Source organism: Ursus maritimus, unplaced genomic scaffold, assembly GCF_017311325.1.
Source record: "Ursus maritimus isolate PB19 unplaced genomic scaffold, ASM1731132v1 scaffold_14, whole genome shotgun sequence".
NCBI lineage: Eukaryota > Metazoa > Chordata > Mammalia > Carnivora > Ursidae > Ursus > Ursus maritimus.
Window position 1 is genome coordinate 46774640 of NW_024423786.1, and position 1644 is coordinate 46776283.

General features: G+C 46.5%; 1 protein-coding gene across 1 annotated transcript; it reads right to left on the minus strand.

Annotated features, from left to right (window-relative positions):
* On the minus strand, positions 1–1133 carry LOC103677209 (olfactory receptor-like protein OLF4). The gene has a single exon (XM_008706449.2). The coding sequence runs from the start codon at positions 1066–1068 to the stop codon at positions 1–3; it is 1068 nt and encodes a 355-aa protein (XP_008704671.2). The 5' UTR covers positions 1069–1133.
* Positions 1134–1644: the final 511 nt, after the last annotated feature.

The following is a 1644-nucleotide window of genomic DNA, read 5'->3' on the forward strand; positions in this document are numbered from 1 at the left end:
TCAGGCCAGGACAATTGTCTCTTTCCTAACTGCCATCCCAGAGAATCTCATCAGAGCCCTCTTTATGTCTCTGTTCCTCAGGCTGTAGATGAAGGGGTTCAGCATGGGTGTGACCACTGTGTACATCACTGAGGCCACTGCACTTGCGTGGGAGCTCTGGGGAGCAGCAGAGCTAAGGTACACTCCTAGGCTCGTACAATAAAATAAGGAGACAATTGAGAGGTGAGATGCACAGGTGGAAAATGCTTTATACTTGTCCTGAGCTGATAAGATCCCACATATGGACGAACCTATCCTAGAATAAGAATAGAGGACCCCAGCTAGGGAAGGACCACCGAGGAGCACAGCTGCAAAATACACCACAATGTTATTGAGAAAGGTATTTGAACAGGCAAGTTGGATCATCTGATTGAGTTCACAGAAAAAGTGGGGGATTTCCACCTCTGTACAGAAGGACAGCCGCAACACCAGTAAGCTTTCTGACAAGGAATTCAGGATGCTCGTGATCCAGGACACGAGAACCAATAATCCACAGAGCCAGGGGTTCATGGTGACCATGTAGTGCAGGGGGTGACAGATGGCCACAAAGCGGTCATAGGCCATCACAGTCAAGAGAAAGAAATCTAATCCTGCAAAGAGTATGAAAAAAAAAATCTGGCTTAGGCAGCCTTCATAAGTGATCACTTTGCTCTGAGTCTGGATGTTCCATAGCATCTTGGGGACGGTGGTGGAGGTGAAACAGATGTCTACAAAGGACAGGTTGGCCAGGAAGAAGTACATGGGGGTGTGGAGGTGGGAGTCTGAGCTGACGGCCAGGATGATGAGCAGGTTTCCAAACACAGTGACCAGGTACATGGAGAGGAAAAGCCCAAATATGAGGGGCTCTAGTTCTGGATTATTTGATAATCCCAGAAGAAGAAATCCTGAAATTTGTGAATCATTGCCTTGTCCCATGTGGTCGTGATGACTAGAAATGAGCAGACAAATGATTAATTGTAACACAAATGGGAGTGAGTAACATGGTAGAAACGCTATAATTACAATGACGGTGGGGGAAAAAAGAGTCATAAATGAGAATAGATGAGGTGTTATCTTTTTGGGAGTTCAGGTAGACCTAAAAGAAGGTGACATTTGAAGGCAGTCTGCATGGAAGACACGAGTTTATCTGGGGCTGTGTGTGCCCTGGGAGAGAAAGAGCCAGGGCAAGTCCCTGAGGAAGGCGCCTGTTTTGAATGGATATCCAGGACTAAAAATGGAGCCAATGTGGTCAGGAGAAGAGTGAGAGGGAGAGTGAGGAAAGGTGGTGTCAGGGAAGGCTGAAGAACGAGATGGCCTCCCTGCTGCAGCAGAGACTTCAAGACAGGAAGTCCTTCATTCACATGGTATTCCTAGACTTCACTTATTTATTGTCAAGGAATTCTGTCAATAAAAATGGATCCCTTCCTGGGCACTGAAGTGGCTAAGTCGGTGAAGCATCTGCCTTTGGCTCAGGTCATGATTCCAGGTTCCTGAGATGGTGTCCAGTATAGGGCTCCCTGCTCAGTGGGGTAATCTGCTTCTCTCTCTTCCTCTGCCCCTCCCCCTCACTCATGTTTTTTTCTCTCTCTCTCTCTCAAATATATAATAAATAAAATCTTTAAAAAA

What these genes read in the sequence shown, in the direction of transcription:
- LOC103677209 (XM_008706449.2), bottom strand. Translation starts at nt 1,068, where the DNA reads ATGACTCTTTTTTCCCCCACCGTCATTGTAATTATAGCGTTTCTACCA.